Source organism: Zalophus californianus, chromosome 5 (genome assembly GCF_009762305.2).
Source record: "Zalophus californianus isolate mZalCal1 chromosome 5, mZalCal1.pri.v2, whole genome shotgun sequence".
Taxonomy (NCBI): Eukaryota; Metazoa; Chordata; class Mammalia; order Carnivora; family Otariidae; genus Zalophus; species Zalophus californianus.
The window spans coordinates 141,311,375-141,334,779 of record NC_045599.1 but is presented as its reverse complement, the minus strand read 5'-3'; the positions used below and the strand labels follow the sequence as shown (position 1 = coordinate 141,334,779).

Genomic DNA, 23,405 nt, shown 5'->3' with positions numbered 1-23,405 from the left:
CCCCATGGGGCACCTGGGTGGCTCAGTTGGTTAAGCGTCTGCCTTTGGCTCAGGTCATGACCCTGGGATCAAGCCCCACGTTGGGATCCCTGATGAGCAGGGAGCCGGCTTCTCCCTCTCCCTCTGCTCCTCCCCCTGTTTGTTCTCTCTTTCTTTCAAATAAATAAAATCTTAAAAAAAAAAGTCACTACCCTATTGTTGAATCTTGTTAATATGAACCTTGAAGAAATAAACATGAGTGATTCCTTCTTTGTATACTGAATGCTTTTTGTTGAACTGAACTATATGTGGAGCTTAGAGAAAAAAACAAAAATGCAAAAATATAAAACTTACAGAGATGAAAACTGAAAGACAATATAATATATACTGTCGCTGAAGTCACTAGACTCACAAGACAAAGCCATCATAAATTGATATCTCAAAAGCCAGGTCTCTGGGAACTACATGCCCTGATTATATATGGGGAGTTTTGTGAAAATGTACTTCCAGTGTTGCCTGTATCAGAACAAATAATGTAAAGAAATATCCCACATAAAATGCACTTATGTCTATAAAAGACGAGTTGATTTTTCCATTGTTGAATATAAATTATATATATATATATATGTATTAATTCACAGATTTAAGTTGAGAATGGCAGGCTGATTGTGAGAGCATAAAGTTCAGGGGCTCAAACACTCAAACTATTGGTAAGAAAATCTTCTGTGCAAGAAATGTAATAAGAATAAGAATTATTCACAAACTTCCCACAGCACAGAAGCCCTTGCAACAAAAGGCTGGCTAATTTCCAAATACTGATGATCTGACCCACCCAGCCCCAAAGTAGAGTACCTAACAGTACACATGAAGAAAAGGTTATTACAAATAGTGAAGACCCTAAGTGACTGTTTCTCTGAGAGTACACAAAAGAAAATTCACAGTGTCTGTCTTATGACCCTGCGACTCTCTCTGTCCTCCCGTCTGCTCAGTGAAGTCCACAGCCATCAGCCTGGATGCAAAGAGCACACAGGTGCTGGCTCTTCCATGTTGATGACGTCACTGCCTGGCGACTGAACAAGATGGCAAAGCCGAATTTTAATAAGGAGTATAATAGTTTACTAACTGGCAGGGAGGGAAGAACACTCTTTTCCAAAAAGTCTTGACATAGGTTGAATTTGCTTCTTGACCTACCATCCCTGTTTCAGTTAACGATTGTCCCCCAAGTCAATTAAGCTAAAAATCTTGGAATCACCTAGACTCCTCTATCCTCTTGCACTAAATTCTGCTAATTCTATCTTCTTAGCAAATCTGTGATAAACCCGTAAGACAGAGACTTCTCCGGAATGATCACTCTCCTACATTTTCATAATGAACTATTATTAAACATGCTTCAAGATCCAGATTCTCTCATAATTTCTTCTCTGACCCACTCAAAATTAATCCCTCTCTCCTACCTTCTACCTCACCACAAGGAAAAACCTGCACTATTTTCCTTATTACCTGTACTCGAATAATTTTTTTCTATGCCTGTGACCTCACTCAGCTGTGTGCCCCCGGAGGGCAGGAGCCCTACTCCTACTTCAGTGCTTGAAACACAGTAGAAACTCAACAAATCTTCACTAAATGAGAGGGAATGAGAAAGAGGAGAGTAGCCATCCCTGGAATCTGAGGGATGACAAGGGTCTAGTCGTGACGGTGCCACCAACACAAAGATCTCAAGTATTGTTCTTTAAAACGGTAGAGTACCATCTTAAGATACCAAGTGGAGACATTGAGACATGTGACAAGGACTCCAAGACTAGAGATGGAAGGGGTTTAGGAATCGGGAGCTATGTTTCATACATATATGAGCATATGTATGTGTACACGTACACACACACACACACACTCACACACACACACTCGGATGGGCACAGGATAGTGCTTCTTTACAAGGACTTATTTTCAGTCCCAGTAAACTGTAGCTGACTCCTCCATGGTCTTTTTGGCCTGGTCATCAAATATCTCCCTGCATCCAACAATCATGAACCCAGCTAGTCACAAAATGACTACGCTCAGGCCTAAAGCCTAAGAGGCTGATATGGATTCTTCTCTGCTATTTCCAGGCAAAACAGGGAGTATAAAAAAGATTGTCCATTCATCTGACTACTTGCTGTTCTAGGAAGCCAATCCATCAATCAATCATTTTAATGATTTCTTTTATTCCTTAGTAGATAGGAGACTTCTGATCTTTCAATTACTAGCCCTGCCTCTCAAATCTACCTTTGGCATAGTCACAGAACATTCCTCAAAAGCTGTAGACCTTGTTACACGTTATAAAACACATGATACGTTAATTTTTTAAAGGATTAAGAGAATTCACCGGAGAGAAGAACTGTTATATCATCTAAGCTTCTGCCCAGAAGTGCCTGTGAGAAAAGCCACCTACGGATACAATTATTTCAATAAAAGAAATGAAGGAATAAGCCCAATGCCCTTAGAGATGACAAAGATATCCTAGCGCCCTCCTATAACTGGGAGCATGGATTAGAACTAGTTTAATTTCAGCTGAATACAACTTCAAGTCTGTCCTTCAATTCATGAGCAGATGAAACACCTTCAGCAAAAGGGTGATGACATATCACACAGCGATTGGCAGTGGACATAGTCACTGAATTTCAAAATTAGAAAACATTGGGTATGATTTCATCTAACCCCTTTGCTTTGGGGGATGAGGACTCTGAGGCCCAGAGAAGTGACATGGCTTGCCCAAGGGTCCACAGTGCTAGAGCCCAGGATCAGAGTCAGACCTCTGATGCCTGGTCCAGTGTGCTTTATACTCTGCAAGAACTCAGACCTCAGGAGCCGTCCTTGGCCAAAGTCAGCCCACACTAGTGTCTCCTTGGCCCAAGGGATATTATACCATGAGGTAGACAGGAGCACAGTCTCTTCAGTAACACCCGAGGCTGGGACGGTAAGTTCTCCTCCGGTCTTTATCCTCAAGGGTACCCGGCAGCATTGGGACGGATTACAGTGACCCTCACAATTTATAGGAGTAATTCCACAAACCCCAGTGTAACAGTATTGGGTTAAAAAACCCTATCAACGTCCATCTTCTGTGTTAAAGTTTTTGGAACTGGGACTCTACTTTGGTGGGTTTCCATTCGTTTCCCACATTCCAGTATATGGACTAAAAACAGTTCTTTTCTTCCTTTCCTAAGTAGGCTCCACCCCAACGTGGAGCTCAACGCAGGGCCCGAACTCACAATGCTGAGATCAAGAGTCAGATGCTGAACTGACTGAGCCACCCAGGTGCCCCGGACCAAAAACAGTTCTTAGAAGAAGGCTGTTATGGGCTTTTCCTAGTGACAAGGAGAAACAAACACAATGTCCTTCTCCAACGGACAAACTGTCTACTGCAAACTCACAGAACACGATTTTATCAATCTCTAGAGTAAAGCATATATGTGTTGGTTGTTCTATTTTTCAGGATGAGAATAACACTTAAAAAGACCTAACCTGAAACATCTAAAGTCTGTTTATCTTTATGACTGTAATAGGCTATCTCATCTTTGTTGGCTTTGTTTTTCATTTCTCTTAAATCATACAAGCAGTGGGTAAAAATTCCAAATAGAAGTGACCACCTAAGCATAAATAAAATTTCTAACTCTTTGATTTCATTCACACAACCTCCGTAAGATTTTTTTAATTGAAAATATTAATGGCATTTTTAACCTGAATATTAAAATGCTCAGACCTTAGCTTTCCTTAATATTCTAGTCTATGAGCTAGCAACAAAATTCAAGGTTTAGATGTGATTCTTTACATACATAATTCTTTTTTTTTAAGAATTTATTTATTTATTTGACAGAGAGAGACACAGCGAGAGAGGGAACACAAGCAGGGGGAGTGGGAGAGGGAGAAGCAGGCTTCCCGCTGAGCAGGGAGCCCAATGTGGGGCTCGATCCCAGGACCCTGGGATCATGACCTGAGCCGAAGGCAGACGCTTAACGACTGAGCCACCCAGGCACCCCTACATACATAATTCTTATTAGGAAATTGTTTCACTCAGATCAATGGAAAGAGATTGCTCTTGGGATGCTGAATTAAATCTTGCCCATTCTCTATTAATATTTCTCTATGTTCTGTATGGCTCTATTAATTTAGAATACATGAGTAAAGACTTCACAAAGTGGCTATATTACTTTGGGTTTGGGGGGGGTTTCTCCATTTCTGATCTAAATTCAGCTCCCCCATCCCTCCAAAAAGTACTTATTCCTGTTGTTATGCCTTAGGTGTTTGAGACACCAACTGACGTGGTTTCACTTCATGAATAAACATCTTGTAAATGAGCCATTCGAGCTCAGCATATAAGAAGGGGTATTTACTAAATAATAAATAGAATTAACTGAATCACATAAATATTCTGTCACAGGCTCTGGGGCGACAAGGTCTGGATTCCAATCTCGGGTCCCTCTTCCAATCTGTGAGACCCTGGGGGGACTACTTAATGGTGCCTCGTCTCTGAGATGAGAATAGCAACCTACACCTAGCAGAGTGTTGAAGATTAAATAGGAAATCTGAGGAAAATCGCTTCGCATAGTACCTGGATTAGAAAACATAATCTGAGATATTATTGCAGTATGGTCTTTAAAACCTTACTTCTACATATCTGGAATAAGATATGAGCTCCATTTCTGTGCTCATCTCTGTGCTTCCTGAGTTTGTCTCCGGCTCCCCGTCAGCGCCCCCACAGTCCCCGAGCCTCTGTGTTGGGCACTGACGCATCATCAGAAGAGTGATCATGTTCACATTCTCTTCGGTAAATAAAGTTCTTGGCTGCAAAATAGTCTGAAGCCAGGAGATCCCCAGAGAGGCAGGTGATGGTTCTGAAGAACAATCTCCAGGATTTTAGGCTAAGGGGCTGCCTCTTCGTGTCACGGTTCCCTCTGCCACACTATCAACTCTGATCTCTCCTCCCAGGAAGACTTCCCGTTTCGAGCCGGTGGCCTCAGTACTAACCCATCTCCGACTGGCCTAGGGACACACTCAGATCTCTCAAAGGCTGTTCAGCTGTGCGTGAGCCTCGTGTATTTAAATTCCCACAACTAGGAATTCCCGCATGTGTGATCCCATGAGCATACAGTGTGGCCACAAGAGATAGCCATCCTGGCCCCTCCGCCACTCTCAACCATCACCGATGATCTGTCCCCTGGTTCCGGGCTCCTCTCAGCCCTCTCGACACACACGACTTCATGTTTCGGGCCAGTGTGGATGACCTGACCATGACCTGAGGTGCATGACCCTCGCCCTCTGCTGTCCCTCCTTCACTCCGGCCTGGGCCCTTCCCTTCCAGAAACCATTCCAGCTGCAAGCTTCGAAACTCTCCCACCTGGTGCAGACAACCACCGCCTCCTGGGATTCTTACCCACTTTCTTAGGCTCAACGCACCCTCCTCCACCTGCTGAAGGCTGAGCCCCTGGACTGCACATTCCTTCCCAATCGGCCGCTTCTTTCTGGCTCTGGTTCCTTCCCCAGCACCGAGAAAGAACCCCTCCACCCTGTAATCACTCTCCCAGCCCTGGAGGTGAAAGTCAAGGCTGACAGTGCTGCTCAGGCTCCCTGCAACTCTGCATCACAAACCCCATCTCAGCCCAGCCTCAAAGTTCCCCTGTCTCCACCTTGCTCATCTCTAGTGCGTCAAAAATACAGAGCCACGGGTCCTTGCGGATCGGGCCACCCTCATTCTAGTCTCCAGGGGGCGCTCTATCACGCCCAGTGCAGGGCCCGAAGCTCTCGGCAGCTGATCTTCATTTCTAATGCTCCCCTCAGACTCTTCCCCACAGCGTGCCTTGAGCATACCACCAGTTTGACTGAGAAATGGGAAGTCTTTTGCCAGGAGGCCCTTCAGCTTGTTCTCCGGGAGCAGCACAGGCAGCTGTGCCCACTGGGCCCGCTCTCCACCTGCCTGCCTTTCTCGGGCACCATGCCCCTCCTGGGCAAGGCCAACCCCTCCCCTGCGTGCTGGGTGCTAGCTCTGCATTCACACAGGCATCAAGCTGTCCATTCTTCGGTCTTTTCTCTGGTTTCTTCTGGATCTTTCTTCTCAGCATTTGTCCCTGCCTGACTCTACCATTAAAACAAACAAAGAGATGGGGCGCCTGGGTGGCTCAGTCAGTTAAGCATCTGTCTTCAGCTCAGGTCATGATCCCAGGGTCCTGGGATTGAGCCCCGCCTCAGGCTCCCTGCTCCGCGGGAAGCCTGCTTCTCCCTCTTCCTCTGTTCCTGCTTGTGTTCCCTCTCGCACTGTCTCTCTCTGTCAAATAAATAAAATCTTAAAACAACAGCAACAAAAACCAGGAAGTTTTCTCAATTCCACACCCAACTCTAGGTTCTGCCCTCATTTAACTGTGTCCTTGTTCAGCCAAGATTTGTTTAACCTACATTCTGAGCCCCCTTCTGCCTGTCCCAGCCATTCTCAGCCTTGCGTCTATGCAACCAACACCCATACTGCTAAATCCAGCGAGTACACTTTGGCTTAATTCACCTACTCTTGACTCGGCATCTGGCACTACTGACCACGTGTTCCTCCTCCCCGAAGTTCCTTCCTTCCTCCTCACCTAGGCTGACCCACTTTTTTCTCCCCTGGTCATGCTCCTCTGCCTGCTCTTTGTGTCTCTGTGTTCCTCAAACTGCTGTTCATCTCGCCCCGATCACTTTCCCCTGCAGACCACGGCTTCAACTACTAGATGTCAATCTCCAGCTCAAATTCCTATCCTGAGCTCCAGACCCCTATGTCCAGCCACTTCCTGGCGATTTCTACTTGATTCCTCACAAATTCTGCAAAAAGAAAATGTTCAAATAGAACGTATCATCTTTTCCTCCCATCTGCCCATCAGCCTCTTTAAATCACACCTGATGGCCCCTTTCCTTTACCCCCCACTTCTGCCCTACCTCTATTGATTCGAACGCCGTTATCTTGTGATCAACCTTTTTTAATTCCAGCAGCTGCCTATCTACCTTAATGTAGGGCCTAATCCTTTGCCTGGATTATTATCTTCTTGCCTTCCCGGCATGCCCCCTACCCTCTTCAACCTCTCCTAGATATCATTGCTTTGTCTTCAACATCACGCTGACCAGTCACACGCAGCAGACCACCCTCCAGGGGTTCCCTGAGCTTTCAGGGTTGGGTCCCACACCCATGTCCCACCTACAGGATCCCTGTAGACAGTCAGACCTTATTTCTTCTGCTACTCCCCAGCAAGCAGCTTTTGCTCTTGTCACACCAAATTCCCTATGAGTCCTCAAAAATACACATTTTCATGTGTTGACAGGTTCAGGCAGCTGCCTCTCTGGCCCCTTTCATGTTCTTCTTTAAAGTTTAGCTCAAGATTTCTCCCCCCACCCCATAGATGTTGCTAAGGATGGCTAACAAACCTTCTCCCACGAGCTCTCACAGGTATTTGTCTCCTGACACCTTCCATTTTCCATTTTAATCATTTCTTTCCCTGTCTCTCGCCAGCAGCTGGAGAGCAGAGAACATGCTATATTCCAAGCTCCACAAACCTTTTCTGGGAAGGACCAGACAGTAAATATTTTAGGCTATGTGAACATTATGGTCTCTCAATGATGAGATTGTAACTCCTCATCGACAGCACATAAATGAATGGATATGTCTGTATTCCAATAAAACATTATTTATGGGCCCTGAAATTTATATTTGATGTAATTTTCATATGTCACAAAAAACATTCCTCTCTCAATATTTTTTAAACCATTTCAAAATGTAACAACTATTCTCAGATCATGGGCTGTTCAGAAACAGGCAGTGTTTTATTCTGTTCTAGTAAAACCTCTTACCCTGAACTCCAGGCTTATAAATACACTGTCAACACTCAGCAAATGTTGGCTTCATAGATGACTGGTGCCCCTTCGGCTCAACTGGTCCCCATTGGGAGAGATGACTGAAAGGGTCACCTTTTCTCTCGAGGAAACAGAAGTCAACAGCACGAGCATGTTTGGTCTGCTGCTCTGTTAACCTGTGTCAACGTTTCTCCAAAAGAGCTTGAACTTCCCAAGGTCAAAGGAGAGGAAAGCAATGGGTTGTGTTTTCTACCCCATGAGGAGGTCTAAAGAGTTCATTTGCTTTGAGAGCCCATTTTAGACACTGCACTGAAGGGCAAGTAGCAAAAACAAGTCCTTCTATTCTATTTCCTGGGTTTTAAAGGCAGCAATATCCCTGATAACCAACCAGGATAATAATCTTTAGAGAAATTGGTAAACATCAGTGTGGTTAAGGCATAGAAAAGCCTCTACTTGAGTACTTCTCAAAGCATATAAAATATGAAGATTTGTTTTTCCTCTGACAGTTCTGAATTACAAAGCGCCTCTCTGCCCCTCCCTCGGAGGGGCCTGACCATGATGTGCTCAGAAGTGAGAAACGTAAAGATCAGAGGATGGACTCTTTTCAAGGGAAGTTGTGGCATTTCCTGGGGCATGATGCGTGCTAAGACACACTGAAGTCAGGAAGGAATGATCGATGCTTGCAAAGGAATCCTACTCTGTTTAAGAAACGATTCCAAACGAGCTAGCAGAGCACTCAAGTCCGGTACCAGGTCATGGCCACAGCGGTACCAGACCCCGTGGAGTGGCTGCCCTCGAAAGCCAGCCCTCAGCCTGGGAGGAAGTTTGAAGGGAAACCCAGAAGGGCTCTGGGCAAGAGCAGAAGGAGGCTTTTGTCCTCCTGCATTAGCAGCTGGACCAAGTTCTCCTCAGTAGCCAAACTGTGGCACTGAGGGATACAGATGCCCCGTCAAATTACTGCTCCGGAAATGGAAGCATTTCTCTTGGAGCAGAGGGAGCTGATTGTCTTTTTACATCTGGAGGGAAAATCATGATATGAAGATTCAAAAAAGAAGTACTGGACTACTCAACTTTCCTAGCTATCCTGCCAACCAGTGTTTCAGTTGAGCTGCCTTTTCCACATGCCTTATGATTCACGCAGATGCATCCATATCAGTGCTTCCTAGGACACTGGGCAGCCACCAGCAAAGCCACCTCCTACCATCCGCCTTCTGGGGCAGCCCGAAGCGCCACCCACAGAATGCTTTCAGTAGCTCAGATCCCAGACTTGGGGGCGGGGGTGGTGGTGGTGACTTAGGTGGGGGAGGGTGCAGGCCCGTGAAAGGCTGGATCTGGGCTCCCAGTGTTCTTTGATTTAAAAAAATCTACACATATTTGAGTCTCACCATCAAACTTGCTGACAACTTTGAGTGGGGTGGGGCTGCCCTGCTCGTGGGGCCCTGAGAAGAGGTGTGGGGGTATCGGTGGTGGACATCTGTCCTCCCCACTTCCCGTAGAGGAGGCCCACCCAGATCGCACTGGATTCTAGGGTCATGGCTCTCCCACTCTACCAGGCATCCTCACCCCCTCTGTGCAGGACAGCATCTACATGGGCCCTGAAGGACGTCGGGAACAGGACTGTTCTCTTGGTAATTGTACATTTTTCGCTCGGAACTTTTTGATAGATTTTACATCTATCCATAAATATTTCTCTCTCTACAATGACCCAAAGGCTGCACATTTTATGAACTTTGCCTAAATTCCTCTTTCAAACACACTCGTCCGTATGGTTGATGGCCCTGCCTGACGACGCAAGAACCAAAGGCTCTCCTGTGGTCTCCAGCAAGCTCATTTTCTTTCTGCTCTAAATTGTGGCACATTCCAACTTCCAATGTTAATTTCTTTCAAACTCCTTAAGTAAATATGTTGTTTTTCACTGAAAATACTTCAAGAAATATTGTCAACTTCTGAATCATGCTGAGAAGTGCCAGAGAGCATGGAAAATTTTAAACAAGAGATAGTCCAAAAGTCATTTATATTTTGCTTGGAATGCATTAGAATTCTTTTTCCTGAGTTGATTTACTTTCTTAATCATGCTTTGCTTATGCTAATTGGTTTATATTTGTTGAAAGCGAGCCACAGGAAGGAAGACAACCTAAAAGCATCATTTTAGGAAGAAACAACCCGGGCATGAAATAGACCACTGGCCACCCGCAGTGAGAAGAACTCATCTGTGGTCACCGAGAGTTGGACTATCCTGAAATTCTTGGTCAAAATTCTTCATTTTTCCTCATATAATATCATAGAATTAGAAAAGGTACATTTTAAGTTTCGTGTCAGTAAAAGGTTCAGTCATGTGTAACTTTTAGCTGCTCTGCCTGGTGGGGTAAAAAAAAAAAGCACAGTAAAGCAGTATCGAAAGTAAGAGAGAAATATTACCTTGGCTTTTTAACATGTAAACATACGTCTAATATAATCAAAGACCATAGGAATAGTTGGTATTTATTTATTTGAAGTTCTATAATGAAATGTGAATATATTACCAACGGGTAACTCTACCTAGTTTATTTGAGTGTGCCCAAAAACCTTGAGCTAGACAGATCACCAACTATGAAAAACAGATTTTTCAAAACTAATAGCTATAAGAATTCACATGAATTTTTAGAAATTAATTAGATTTAGACTAGAGGAAAATAAAACCTGACATTGGGGAGTATGAAATTTCTGCAGAAGGAGCATTTTTTTTTCAGTATTGACTGTAATTGGTACATTAAGGAGAAGTTATTTTGATCTGATGATCTTCATTCAAGTATATATCAGGTTATTTTTTAAAACTCCCTAATCTCTGCAGTTTTCAAAAGCAGGACAACATAAACAATCATAATATACTTTATTTCGTTATTTCAAAGTAGCCCTGAGAGGGATTTTTGGTTCCTGGTGGGTCCGTGTGCGCGTCAACTCTACCCCGTGTGCTTGTGTTTTAATCTGAGAAAAAGAGTAATAGGGACAACAGGCAATAATAGCCTCAGTACTTTAGCCACAGACCCAAGTGACAGAGGAAGGCAACTTTCCTAAAAGCAATTTCTGGGAGCCCTTTCTACATGAAAAAAGAGAGAAGTGAAACTCCTTGAGTGTTTAATGGTATCATAGATGGGGAGAAACTGGTCCTGAGTTCCTTACATGTGCGCGGGAATGTGGGGTGTCTGAGAGACAGGGATCTCTGACCTTGGCCCTGTCTTCTGGCTTCATGTTCAGGAAGAAGAGGTGGAGTATTTACAGGGCAGAGCTAGTCTGGGCCCCTGCCTACCACACCCCAATAGACGCCAGGCAGGACGAGCTGCATTAAGAGCAGGGCTCAGTGTGGATGTTCTTATTTTCTTAGGCAAAATTACCCCGCAAACCTAAATAGTTAGACAGACTTTAAGGAAAGCACTCTAATGGTGTTAAATATAGGTCAAACTACCAATGAAAAGGTCAAAAAACGGATATCCATTTTTGTCAAGGTGTGGGAGAACGGGAATTGTCATCTATTTGGGGGGAGGGCAAATTGGCAAAGCCTTTTTAGAGAGTAAAAATAGGGCATGTACTTATTACTCAGCCCAGACTTTTCACTTCTTGGAATCTTGCCTCCGGAAATACTCATTGGCAACATTGTTTCTAATGGCGAAGACTGGTAACAACGTGAATATCCATCAGTAGAAGAAAAGTAAATGGTTGTCCATCCATTCTAACAGGGAAAGATCGCTAGGTCATGTTGTTGAATGAAAATGACTTTTTTTCAACAATGAATAGTATGATCCCACCTATATTAAAATACCTACGTGTCTGTATGCCCATATGCATGTAAACCCAATGAAAAAGATCTGGCAGATATACACCAAAACGTTGGGGTGGGGGAGACCATTCCACAAAGAGAATGACATAACAGAATGGGCTGTATGAGTGAAGTGTTCTTCTTTTAAACTTTATATATTCATAAAATGGGCTTATTTCAATATGTATATGTTTATACTATGTGGACAACTAAGAAAAAAATTTTTAAAAGAACAAAAGTGATCTAAGTTTTTAAATTTTATAAGCATATCTGGTCCCTTTCCTTGGTGTATCAGGGAAGATCAAAATAGTTTCCAGATACGGAGGTGGCACTAATTTATAGTGTTAGTGAGATTAGACATAAGCAATGCTGTCCCTGTTTCAGGAATCCCACTAAAGTAACGGGGTTTCAGTCTTATTTTGTTGCTTCAAACAAGAAACAGAACTCACCTCATCAAGTTCTACTGGACACTGAAATGACTTGGTAACGTTTTAGAAGCAAGTTAATCAAATGACTCCCTGTCCTCATGGCTGACTCTCAGTCATTTCAGTCATAACTAAATGTATTCCTCTGACGGAACAACCTTCCTCTGAACCACACAACCAATGAAAGGAATAGCCTTCTATTCTCTGTGTGCAAAGTACAGAGTTAAGAACCAAATCCCGAGCCCACAGCCTTCCGCCATGCATTTGCTCTTCATCTCTGGGTCTGCTAATCTTCCCTTGTCCACTGTGCAAATCTCAGGAGGGAGCCAACACCAGCTTGCTTTGGTTATTCTCCCTAAATTACTGCCCTGGGCTAACACAGCTCAGTGATTTAAATCCTTTATATTAGTTTCCCTGGTACACAATCATAGTTGGAATGCCAACTGTTTAAATATTTAAAAGAGCTCCCCAAGTATAATATAAAGTTATCTCTTTATACTTCGAGTCCCTTAAGACACATCTCCCTTTCATGGCGCTCTGTCTACCTCTCGGCCACCACCTGCACACCTTTAATACCCTTCTCTTAATCCTCTTCAGTTCATTCTTACTTTCTTCATTTGTCTTGGCACAGAGCTTCTTTGTTATTTAGGAAATGCCACCTGTTTATACAGGTGAGGGGAACCTGGCTAATCAAACCCTTACACATTTAATTGGAATCATCATCCAGGATCTGTGCCATCCGATAGCCACTAGCCACAGGTGGCTATTTACTTAAATTTAAGTTAATTTAAAGAAAATTAATTTTAAAATCCAGTTTCTCTTTCTCATGAACCACACTCAAGTGCTCAATAGCCAACGGTAGCCAGTGGCTTGTGTCTGTAGCACTGGACACCAGATGGACATCTTTATCATTGCAGTAAGTTCTAGTGGACAGCCAGATCCAGACATCTCAACTCTAAAAATACCTCGACCCCTGGGAGAATTCAAAACTTGAATGGCAAGAAAAAACTGAATCTTGGGAAAGCAGAAAGGGTATTAATTAATAATAATGAATAAAAGCAAAAGACAAATTCACTATGTGTAGAAATGACTAAACAGATTTCCCCAAGTAAATACATTTTCTACAAATCCTTACATTTTCTCTTTAACAATCCAGCAATAATCTCTTCCTAAGCATTACAACCACTGGCTGGATTATAACATTTTTTTTCATTCAGGAATAAGCTTCTACGGATTTTCAGAATTATTTTTTTAAATAATTTTTTATTGTTACGTTAATCACCACACATTACATCATTAGTTTTTGATGTAGTGTTCCATGATTCATTGTTTGTGCATAACACCCAGTGCTCCACGCAGAATGTGCCCTCTTTAACACCCATCACCAGGCTAACCCATCCCCCCACCCCCCCTCCCCTCTAGAACCCTCCGTTTGTTTTTCAGAGTCCATCATCTCTAATGGTTCGTCTCCCCCTCCGACTTACTCCCCTTCATTCTTCCCCTCCTGCTATCTTCTTCTTCTTTTTTTTTCTTAACATATATTGCATTATTTGTTTCAGAAGTACAGATCCGTGATTCATCAGTCTTGTACAATTCACAGTGCTCACCATAGCACATACCCTCCCCAGAATTATTTTTTAAACAGAACATTTATGAAGCTCTCAGTCTGCTCCTTCTCATTTAGGTATAAACAAGTTTGAAGAGCTCGAGCAAACAGGAATGTGGGAATGTTTCCAAGTACTTTAAGGCCCTCTGAATGGGAAGCCAATTTTACATCCTCCAACAGTGACAAGGGGGCCACCTCCCCACTTGCTAAGCATCTACTCCTCTGTCAGCTTGCTTGGTTATCACTTCCCCTGAAATCTGCCTGGAACCACCCCCACCTTGCATGCAACACCCCAGCATTCATGTCTCCCCGCTTTGTCCAACTATCACCTCCTGTGCATCCTTCCAGAACCATGTACACTCCGCCGTCTTCTCATTACCTCCTGACACACCTATCCCCCTCTGGGGCTGGGAGCTCCTTGGGGCCAGGCAAGTGACTGACCCTGACTTGTATTCCCAGCACCTAGCACTGTGTCTGACACAAAGAAAGTTCTCAATAAATATTTATTGATCTGAGCTGAGCAAACTGGACCCAAAGTTATAAACATGCTTTCCACCTTAACTCAGACTCTTTTTTTTTTCACCCTAACTCAGACACTTAAGTCCTGCAGTGAGGGGTATGTGAGGTATAATCAATGTAATCTACTCTGTTACTGTCTACATGTAATTTAACAGACATCTGATTTAAATTGAAATGTCAACAAGAGCTATTATTGGCTATGATCCAGTTGGCTATTGATAGCCTCCGTGTATTTGCTAACTTGACTATAGTAGTTTCTCAACCTCTTGAGAAAAAAAATAAGATTTTCTCTGGGTCCAAATAGACCAATTAATGTGATTACCAAGTGACAGGAACAATGCTCTCCAATCTGAATTCTGTAACATTTTTCAAAATACAAATAAATCCTTAAATGATGAAATTTGGATTTAATAAGAAAAATGTAATGAAAGGTACTGTCAATATTTAAAACCTCAATAAAAATTCACTCTCCAAAGTGTAAGCCAGCAAAATATCAATTGGCTTTTGTTCTTACGAAACTTAACTTTCTAAAATGGGCAAATACCCAAATTTCAAAAGGGAAGCCCAAATATGTCATATTCTGCCAAAAAATCATTAGCTCATATGCATGTGCTTTTAAAACCAAAATTTAATAATTTTGATTAAAAGACTGGCATCAGCAATCAGAATTTAAGACCTGGTAACTCAGCACTAAATGCAAGCTGTGAAAACCAGGGAAGTGAGTTCCTAAACAGAATGCGCGCGCGCGTGTGTGTGCGTGTGTGTGTGTGTGTATTCCTCTCTAGTGTCGTAATGATATCGAAGTCAAATGGACTCTCTCCCTCCAGGTTGAACTGGAAGCCTAATGGTTCCATTGTTTTTCATCTCTCCTTTTCATATCAAAGAAATACCACATTTTTATAACATTGATGTTGAAGGACTGAATAAATACGATCTATCTCTGAACTTACTGAGGAATTTGTAGAACAATTTTGTGACTCTCCTTTATTTAGAGCAATACCCTGGAGATTATATTTGTATAGAGACTTAGCATTTCCAAATGCTTACAAGTGTATTACCACATTTAATCAAATTGTTCATATATCTGATTAGCTCAATTATTCAGACAACATCTGCTCAGTTTACATATTACTCATGACACCCCGCCCCCCGCCCACATCTTTTTCCTCCTCGCCTGAAATGTGATCATTTTCTTTCCTTTTAGTCTTGTACTAGGGGCAAGGGACGAAGGAAAGGAGAGGAAATTCAGGCTAATCCTATTTTAAAATTTATAGAGTTCTTTTAGAAAAAAGTCACTGAGAATATTAAAACTTCTAGTTAAATTAAGACTCTGGTGAGTAGAGGCATGAATTGAAATGATTTAAACTGTTTTAATATTTGTGACTTATTCAAATACCTTTCATTTATAACTTCCAATTAATAACATAATTGTTTATAATCATTATTTCCTTTATTTAGGATTGTGTGCTAGGGATTATTATTTCTGTCTTCATGGGTGAGGAAAGAGGACATGGAGAAACAGCATTGATCTGTCCCAGCAGGGGCCCAGATTGGAAACCAAGTCAGGGGATCCCAAATTGCACCATTCCCTGAAACCAGTGGTTCCCAAGCTTTGGCGTGTGTGAGAATCTCAGTGGGCTTGTGATGCACAGATGGTGGGGGGTGGGGGGGTGGGGGGTGTCCAAACCCTGAAATTTCTGATTTGGCTGATGGGGTGGGACCTGAGAATGTGCATCTCTTAAAAAGCAGCAGCGGGGACACACTGTGAGAACCACTGCTATAAACCATGGCTGCCTCTCAGCTCTTTACAGCTGCAATGCACATCAGAGCAGAGAAAGTCTCCTCGAGACCCTGTGGGGCTCTAAGTCCCTGCCCCCCACAGCCAACCAGACACCATCACAGTGCCAGTTGACGGGCACCGCACACACACCACATCAGTGCTGCATGGATCGGCTTCCGTTTTCTCATGGTCCTGGGGCAACAGCAGATTGGCTAAGTAACCTTTTTTGGTACGATCTGTTTAAGCTAAAAGGTTTGATCCTTTATCTCTTCTAAGCCACTGAATTTATTAATCAAAACAAAGAAGCCCAAGACAGAAAGGAAAACTGACCTCTGGTCCCCACCCCTTCAAGAAGCACTTATACCCTCGAGGAATCTGAGTCGCATCGCCACGAGGTAAGCCTTCCAGGAGTCTGTGGGTCCTCTCCCCAAATGCACAGACCACCACCGGCACCGGCACCGTCAACGCTTCCCCGGCTTGCTGAAGAGGGGCTGATTTGCTCTTATTCCATAGAAATAAATGACTGTCCTGATTTTGCCCACCCCCAATCATTTCTACCATTCCTCCTTCCTTTCTGTTGCAAAACAAGGCACCTTAAATGGACATTATCCTGTTCATTTTTTCGGACTCCTTGGGAAGAGAGATGCTATGCTTTTTTGAGGGAAGTGGCCAGATTGTGACACCCCAGATAGGTAAGTAGCTGGAGAACCAAGATCACGTGAACCACAACATTCTATACGAGATCCCACTGATGAAAATATAATAGCTGCAAGAAATGGATTACTGACAGTTAATGTGTAATGTCATGGTCTTACCTATGCACACTAGATCCATAAAACCATACATTCCATAGCAGATTTGAAAAAGGATGTCCTTCCTCTGCCACACTGCATAGGGGCTGAAGGCTGACCAAAGGAGCCAGGTCACACTCGCTATTAAGAACAGGGATCCTAGGATTACAGCAATCATCTGAACTTTCTCAACCAGTGTTATAGAAATGCTTTGCCACTAAAAGAAAAACAGAGGCATGTGAGAAAAAGGTGCTGTGTTTAACTTAAAAAGAAAAAAAAAAAGAACACATTTCAGCCCCATGTTTCTCTCCATCATGTTATAGACCCTTTTCAATCTGATCAGCCCCCACACGAATTTTTCCATTTCATCCAGGCTATAAAAAATAGATAAGCAGATAAAGATTAATGAATTGCCTTAGCTTCATTATTTTCCGTAATTCACCGTTCTGCAAATTTAATCTAGTTCTATTCCAGGTAACAGTACTGGGAGTGAATGGCTGAAGAATATTTAGTACCTGGGATCACATTATTATCTTTCACACATGCACGAAATTAAATACACTCCGAAGATATGTGTTGAAGACTCCCCTACTTGGAAACTTATTTTGCTCTTTAACACATTTGACTACTGCAAAAAAGGGAACTGTTTCTTGTTTTTGCAAAAAAAAAAAAAGTAAGCAACAAATAAATAAGTTACATAAGAACATCAGTGAAAAAGTCGTTAAAGTAACACACTAGAATTTTAAGGGAACTATAAGATTGTACATTATCTGTTATTGGTACATTTCATATACTCAGATATCACTGAACTTTAATTATCTAACGGGTAATCTGTGAAGCCATTTTTGTCAAGATTTAGAATTTGTAAACAAACGGAGTACCTTTGAAATTCACAAACTGTGTAAGTACCACACAATTCAATGGGGAGAATAATTTGGTGTCCTAAGCATCGGTATTTGGGAGGATTTTACAGTACAAATGATCAAAAGTCTTTCAAAGGTGTTATCCACTTGAAAGAACTAATTAGTCATGTTCTCCCTTTTGCATAATTGAGACAGAAACAAAACTAGAATTGCTATTATGGTTTGTCAGTAAACAGTGAAACTCAAAACAACCTGCAGTTTCATTCTGTGTGAAAGAGCTCTGTAAAAACAAATGAGCTTGAAAAATCGGTATCCATTGGGTGAATCTGATATTTCCTTAAACTCTTTACTTACCTTTAAGTCTGAATATGTGCATCCCAAATGGCAAGTCTATCACCACCCTTCCCTCTCTCCCTCACTGCTTCTGTCTCTCATCATAAATAATTTACTTATCATATTTAAATACGTCCTTTATCCTGCATATTCATGGGTATTGTTAAATTCTACATTTTTAATGATTAAATATCAAAATGCATTTGAAATATTTAATTCTCTAAAGTCATTTATTTTTCCTTTAAAAACTTCAGAACCAAATGATAGTTCGGCAGAATTCTATAAGAAGGATATTTCTAACGATTTTAATATGCAGATTCATTTGCTGAAAAATGGCTTTTGCTTTTATAATTCTGGATGAATAATAATTAAATTTGTCAGTATATCTTATCATTACAGCTGAATTAATTTATTTCAAGCATGTATTTGAAGTTTCTTTTTTTTTACTAGTTTCCTGACATAATCTTAAACACATTAATTTCGAACGGCCTGGCATTGGAATTTAAAGCCATTTTAAATTTGGTGTCACCGAACAAGTATGAAGTGTCACTATTTGTTGGTTTTTAGTCTCAGGGCTCATTGAAATCTGCATTAAATACAACAACATGGTAAGCAACACAGAAAACTACTACCAGCTAACATCCATCCCAGATGGATCCTATCATGTCTATATGCATTATGTTACTCTTTATCAATTTATTAATTACATCAGATAGATGAAAACAAAGCATACTTCTAAACTTATGGGGCAAAGGTACACAAGTTATGTGTCCATGACAGGGAAAGATTTTCACATGGTGAGCCATATGTTTCAAAATACATAAGCTTGAATCATAAGAGTCTTGGGTAAGCAGCAGTGAGTAAGGAGGATTTATCAAGAATGGTATGGGGTGTCTGGGTGGCTCAGTTGGTTAAGCATCCGCCTCAGGCTCAGGTCATGATCTCAGGGTCCTGGGATCGAGCCCCGTGTAGGGCTCTCTGCTCAGCGGGGAGTTTGCTTCTCTCCTGTGCTCTCTCTCAAGTAAATAAATAAAAATCTTAAAAAAAAAAAAAAAAGAATGGTGTTACTGATATCTACTTCCCTTTTCCAGAAATCCTTTATGTTCCACGTTCACCCTGTAATTTTAGTGGAGTTAAATTTGGACAGCTCAATATTGTACAATTAATTATATTTAGCTTCAGTTAGGCTTACTAATTAATTGCTCCAAGACTGCCTGCATGCCAATTTAGAAAAACATGGTGGTCACAGGCATATGTGATGAGGTCCTACTAAACACTCAGGGGTTCAGTGAACTGGTCAGGATGGATGGATGAAGCTGAGGTGTCTCCTGGGACATAGGAAATTGAGGTGGTTCACATCTGAGAGTGCGCATGACTGCCTGCCACACTGGGCCTGGAAGCTTCTGACGCACAAAGTTAAGCTGTTCCTTGGCAGGGAAGGAGAATGAGCAAAGGGACAGACTTACCAGGAATAAGAAACATGGATGTTTCACACTTGTTTGAAGACACTAAATTTAAAATGGCTTAAAATTCAAATACCTGGCAGGTTGGAATTAAATGTGTTTTAAAATTATGTCCTGAAAGCTAGGAGAAAAAAGAGAACAATTCTCAATTTCAGTACACTGAGATGCTTATTTATTATTATCATAGAAATTATCTTTTGTGGTAGACATAGGAAATAATTTGAGATTTTTGAAGCTTATTTCTCAAGAAGGATAAACTGCTCAAAATCAACAATAAGCTCCCTGAAATTTCTGGTTTTATATCACTCCAGTAATAACGCAAATATGCCAGTGTGTCTAAAAGTGCTGTGATATTCTTCATACACTGATGAACCTTAAAATTAGCACCATTTCACTGAATAGCTAATGAGGGCAAATCATTATTGAACCAAAATCATTAAACTGATTATAAACATAAGGATTTTCCCTTTGAACGCTGATATCATCTTGGTAATTTCTTTGCCCATTATATAATGCTCTTTCTTACTGTTACCATTATGCGAAAAAAGTGGGATTATTCACATTCTTCCCCTAGGAAAAATAATGCTGCCTTCCGCCACTAGGAAACACCCACCTGACGTCTTTGCCCTGGGAGGTACACATTATCTAACCGGCTCAGCTTCAAGAAGCTGTGTTAATGGACCATTAGCTTAGACAATAAAAATAGAAGATGAGTCTCTTGGGGCTTCTCTAACCCGATGGTATCCAAGGCCTGGATTTCAGTCTGTAAGGTATTTCTGAATCCTGAACAGAATTTGTCAACTGCTGAACATACTTTTCACCTCTAAAACCTAATATGCATGGGTGTATGTATAAGTTATGTGAGTATGTATGTGTACGTGTGTATGTATTTATTTAAATTTCTTTCCAAGTTTGGAAACGTAAATCCTATAACAATAAGCAGATTAACTCTAAATAATTGCTATTATTTATTTCTTTCCATAATATTTGAATATGTTTGACTTTTATATTCCTGAAAAGATGTTCACTTCTACAAAAATTATTGGATGTATTGTTAGCAAAAATAACTATCTTCTGAAAGTTCATCCTCATTTGGTGTAGGAGTAATTTAATAATCACAGCCTATATTTATATAGGGTCAATATGTCCCAGGCACTTTTCTAAGAGTTTTTTTTTTTTTAATTAATTTAATCCCCACAACAACTCTGTGAGGAAGGTATTATTATTATCCCCATTTTAAAGATAAGTAACCTGAGGCAGAGAGAGGTCAAACACTTTGCCCAAGGTTACACACCTACTAAGGATGAAAGCTGAGATTTAACCCAGGCAGTCTGGCTCCTAGGTTCATGCTTTTATGTTATATTTATATTATATATTTATATATCCTTGAACAACACCGGGGTTAGGGATGCCAACCCCCCACACAGCCAAAAACCCATGCATAACTTCTGAATCCCCCAAAACGTAACTACTAATAGCCCACTGCTGACCAGAAACCTTAGCAATGGCAGGGGCGTCTGGGTGGCTCAGTCGGTTGAGCATCTGGCTCTTGATTAAGGCTCAGGTCATGATCTCAGGGTTGTGAGATCAAGTCCTACATAGGTCTTGGGCTTGAGCTCAGCAGGGAGTCTGCTTGGGGAGTCTTGCCCTCTACGCCTCCCCTCCCAGTGCACACACACCCTCTCTCTCAAATAAATAATAAATCTTGAAAAGAAACCTTAGCAATGACATAAACAGTCAACTGACTCATATTTTGTAAGTTATATGTATTATTTGCTGTATTCTTACAATAAAGTAAGCTGGGGGGGAATGCAAATGAAATCATAAGGAAGGGAAAATACATTTACAATATCATACTGGATTTATCCAAAAACATCCATGTATAAGTGGGCTCACGTGGCTGAAACCTGTGTCGTCCAGGGTCAACTGTACTATATAATAGTTCTACTGAGCTCTGATGACAATGAACTACATACACTCCATCTTTGCAGTGACACCACGGTTTTCCTGGGAACAGCTTCAAGTCTGTCTTCTCTGGTCTCCTGAAATAGCTTTGCAGCTGAACTGCTAGCCATGAGTCATTCCCTGATACCAAGTGGCACCCCAAGCCTACATTCCTAATGAAAGGAGGCTTGTGAAGGAAAGCTACATGTGTGGCTCAGTACATATTCCCAGCGCCTGGCATCTAACTATCGCAGGAAGGATGAAAAGAAGGGATAGAGGACTATGACACGGAAGAGAGGGAAGGAAGGAGGAAGGAAGAAAGGGAGGAGGGGAAGGAGAGGGAGGGACATGTACGCTCCCCAATTCTGCTTAATCTGCCTCCCTGTATTATCGCAAATGCCATGTACTTTTCATTTTGGTCCCTCTCTGCCTTTGAGCATGTTCCTTTCTCAGCATGCTATGCCTTCCTCCCTTTTCTCATGGGTGGAAATCTCTCCCCCATCCGTAACTTGCTTTCATGCCAACTCTTCTAAAAAGCCGTCCCCTCCTCTCCTCGTGCAGAATCCCTCTGTCCGGACCCGAGAATCCACTGTTTGTATTTCTGTTGAGTGCAGATTTCTTCTTGCATCCCAGATGATTATCTCCCTGTTGTCCACAGACTGTAAGTTTCATGAAAGCAGAAGCTAAGTCTCACCCAGAAAATACTTGACTCCTTGGTATCCTGACTTCAGTTTCCATCATCTATCTGACAGCCACAATCTCATTCTCCGCACACCCGTTCTGTCTTTCCTACAGGATTACGTTCCAGCTCTGGCCAAACCACCACTGAGTAGAGAAGTGAGAATTTAAACTCCGATCTCTTTCCAAAGCCCAAGTTCTTTCTAAAATGCCCTGCGCTCTGCCTACATAAACTGACATATCCTACATCTGAAAGCAAAAACAAACTGGTCATAATTATACCTCTCTAAAAGGTGTTGTTGTACAGTTAAGGCAAAGTCAACATGTGTGCAAAAAGCAGTCGAGCCGAGCAAAGCCAACCCAATAGGACCAATTGTTTTCTAAATGGCGTTCTCAAATGAATACTTCTTCAGTCTGAATGTTGCAGTTTGTTAAATGAATATTAACATTAAGAAGACAATCTCAGGGAGATAGATCTCTTTTATTTTAATGAAGTTTGAAAGGAAATAAATAATTTCACATTGGAAATTGTTTAATATTCTCATTATACACAGCTGTTCAGAGATGCACCAAGTAAGGTCCACCAGTCCTAAAAAGACACAGACAATGTACATGGCCCAGAATTGGGTATCACTGCGTGTGAGGGTCCATGTCAGTGTGGCGTTCTTCATGGGAAATTAAATAACTATCCCAATAATTACCACAGACTTCTTTGAAACCATGGCAAAATGGTTGCCTTTCCCACTGAAATCTAATTAATTAGCACAGACTTATAACTTCCTTCAGACAAAAAAGGATGAAAGAATAAGCTGGGAATTTTCTTTAAAGAAATGACGGGAACCAAAGCCAAGGTAAGACCAAGTCATCTCCTCATATAAATCACTTCCAGCCAGTAAGATAAGAACTGGAGAAAGGCATATACTCCATCAGGCCTCCAGGAAGCTATTTAGAAAGATATACCTGTCATTCCGTTGTCTGAAATAGTTAATGCACCTTCTCTATTTAGAACCCAATTTCCTCCCCGAAAATAACACACACTCAGAGGGAATGAAATTGAATGCAAAGAAAGTAGATTCGTTCAGTTTGCATTAAATCCTTCACTCTAAAGTACTGTTTCACCTTTGTTTTTAAAAGGCAAGCCAGATATGAATCATAAGCTAACAGATTTGTAGTATGATGATTTATAGCATGCAGAATGACAGGTGGGATTACTTACCAGTGTCACAGGAGAGAACACCTGCTCTTAAGAAATGTTCTCTTCAGAAAAATGAATTTAGCTAAAACCTATTTTCAATCATCTTAGATGGTGTTTAAATTGAACCACTATAAGCTGGAATTTGAAATGCTGGCAGAAAACATCTCTATGTGTAATCAATCTGACATGAAGAT

At 41.7% G+C, this 23,405-nt stretch overlaps 1 protein-coding gene across 1 annotated transcript in view; it reads right to left on the bottom strand.

The window, feature by feature from the left end:
• The window catches only part of MARCHF11 (membrane associated ring-CH-type finger 11), a 99,327-nt gene that overhangs the window by 6,258 nt on the left and 69,664 nt on the right, over positions 1-23,405 (bottom strand). Inside the window, exon 3 of the mRNA XM_027604380.2 lies at positions 16,760-16,952. Coding sequence (XP_027460181.1) covers positions 16,760-16,952 — 193 coding nt within the window. The remainder of the gene's footprint in view (positions 1-16,759; positions 16,953-23,405) is intronic.